This window comes from Bombus vosnesenskii, unplaced genomic scaffold (genome assembly GCF_011952255.1).
Source record: "Bombus vosnesenskii isolate JDL3184/JDL3185 unplaced genomic scaffold, Bvos_JDL3184-5_v1.1 scf7180000013430, whole genome shotgun sequence".
Classification (NCBI taxonomy): Eukaryota; Metazoa; Arthropoda; class Insecta; order Hymenoptera; family Apidae; genus Bombus; species Bombus vosnesenskii.
Genome location: NW_022883045.1, coordinates 334,384 through 336,613, shown reverse-complemented (window position 1 = coordinate 336,613; position 2,230 = coordinate 334,384). Strand labels below are relative to the sequence as shown.

Below are 2,230 nucleotides of genomic sequence, written 5' to 3'. Positions count from 1 at the left end.
ATTAAGTTTAGTTTAATTTTTTTCTGGCAATGAGAAAATGTTGCCTATTATTGCTTGGCAACTAAGTGATTGCGGATTTTGTCATTAGGTGGTATTGACAAAATCCGCAATCACTTAGTTTCCAATCTAATAGTTCCAGAATCCCTCATTAGGTTAGGTTTTACAAACATAATTTAATTGCAAGCTAAATCAGTGTAGACTTGAATTTTTCTTTCAGCTGACTGAGAAGTTTTGAGGCCTACAACTCTATGGAAAAATCAATGCAATATACGTATTTTACTATAACATAATAATTGAAGAAATAGAGCCAGGACAAAGACAAGTTGGTCATTGATTTAACATGTACAACGTCACACTCCTTTATTACACCGATCTCTACATTTTGCAAACTGTGTACAACACTCCGTATAGCAGAGAATAGCCTCGCCTTACGTATACAGAATAGTCAAACTGGTCAGTCCAAAGTCCTTTCTATCTACGTCAGTTAATTTATTGTTCGCCAGGATTAAGGTTTTCAGCGCTGAAAGGCCTGCAAACGCACCAGATTGCACTACAGCGATCTTGTTATCAGAGAGATCCAACCTTTTCAAGTTGGACAGTCCATTGAACACTCCGGAGTCAACTCGGGTCAGTTGGTTCTTCCTCAGGTCCAATTGTTCCAACTGACTGAGATCTGAGAATGCTCCTGACTCGATACTTGCTATCTGATTGTGATGCAGGTTCAAAATCCTTAAACCAATCAGTCCTTTGAAATCGTTCTTGGACACGCTGGTCAATTCATTCTCTTCGAGAAAGAGACCGTCCAACTTGTGCAATCCTCGCAGCACCCCTGGCTGAATTGAGGTTAGTTTATTGTTCTCCAAGTGAAGACGGGTCAATTCTGGCATCTGACTGAACGCTCCAGTCTCTATGCTGGTGATTTTATTGTCGTTTAACCAGAGGAACGTCAGCGACGAAGATAATCCTGAGAACGAGTCCTTGTTCACCGATTCGATGTCGTTGTGTCCCAAGTACAGCCACATCAAGTTGGACAGATCAGCGAAAGTGTCTTTGGGTATCTCGCTGATCTTATTGAAGATCAGAGATAGCGAATGCAATTGCTTCAGTTCTGAGAACAGATTCGGTGACAGAGATATAACGTTGCTGTCTAGGTCCAGCCGTTCCAGTTTCTCCAATCCTTTGAACGACTTCTTTTTCACCGCGGAGATTTTGTTACCCAGACCGAAGCTCAGCTTCGTGGTCGTTAGATTCTTGAAGGTGTTTTCTCGAATAGCCAGCAGGTTCAAGTCGTGAATCTCTAACGTTTCCTCGAATTCTTGTTGGCTGACGTCCACCAGGGTTCCCTTTTTGTCGCACACCTTGTACCCTTTTATCTGCCTGCAGGTCTGTTGTTCCTGCGATCGAACGATCGTGGAAAATAGTAAAACGATCGATAGAACGGACAGATACGATTTCAGCATTTTCAGATCGAGTTTTCACGCACCAGGTTAAGTTATTAACGATCGGATCGTGACTGACCATCCGTTCTCAGCTCTCGTATACGTTGTTCGGTGCATAACGTTTGCAGAGCCTCGATTAGATAGGGGCCACGACCTCTGACACGATTATCTGACGAGAAGGGACACGCTTCTCGCGAAAATCTGACTTTCAACCTTATTTACGCATCCAATACCTTATCAACGTTACGATTTCGTCCCACTTCCGAGCATCTTGCCACCACGCATCGTTTCTTCCACGCTACGTTATCGCTTGTTTTCCAATGAAATTCTTTTCCACACTGCAGTTGACGAATTGTTGAACATCGCGCGGAATATCGTGACCGTTTGATTTTTCTGCCATCCACGACTGCCTCAGAAGCTGTATGAGAATATGAACGAGGAGCGTACGGTTGAATAATCTGAATAGCAAGCGATAAGCACTGTTGCAGGCTGATTGTGTAGCAAGATACTGTAAATAGGTGTCAAGCGGTGGAAGACTGATTGCACGAGGAAAAATGGTGTAAATATTAGAAGACGAGGTGAAATCCTATATCATCCTCAGAAACAGAGACAAATCCTCTTGAATCCTTAACGGTCGACGATCAATTGCTGAATTGCAAGCGAATACAGATCAGATTCTAAAGATTAACTTCTTAGTAGTGAAAGTAACACCTAATTTGATGTAGTATCGTGGACAGATTGCCTAAGGAATATCTGCTGAACCATAAACAATGTTGCGAGAAAGTCTAAGT

At 42.4% G+C, this 2,230-nt stretch overlaps 1 protein-coding gene across 1 annotated transcript; it reads right to left on the bottom strand.

The window, feature by feature from the left end:
- Positions 1 to 333: 333 nt before the first annotated feature.
- On the bottom strand, positions 334 to 1,759 carry LOC117237995 (insulin-like growth factor-binding protein complex acid labile subunit). The gene has a single exon (XM_033502489.1). It carries the CDS (start codon positions 1,458 to 1,460, stop codon positions 429 to 431), a length of 1,032 nt encoding a protein of 343 aa, XP_033358380.1. The 5' UTR covers positions 1,461 to 1,759; the 3' UTR covers positions 334 to 428.
- Positions 1,760 to 2,230: the final 471 nt, after the last annotated feature.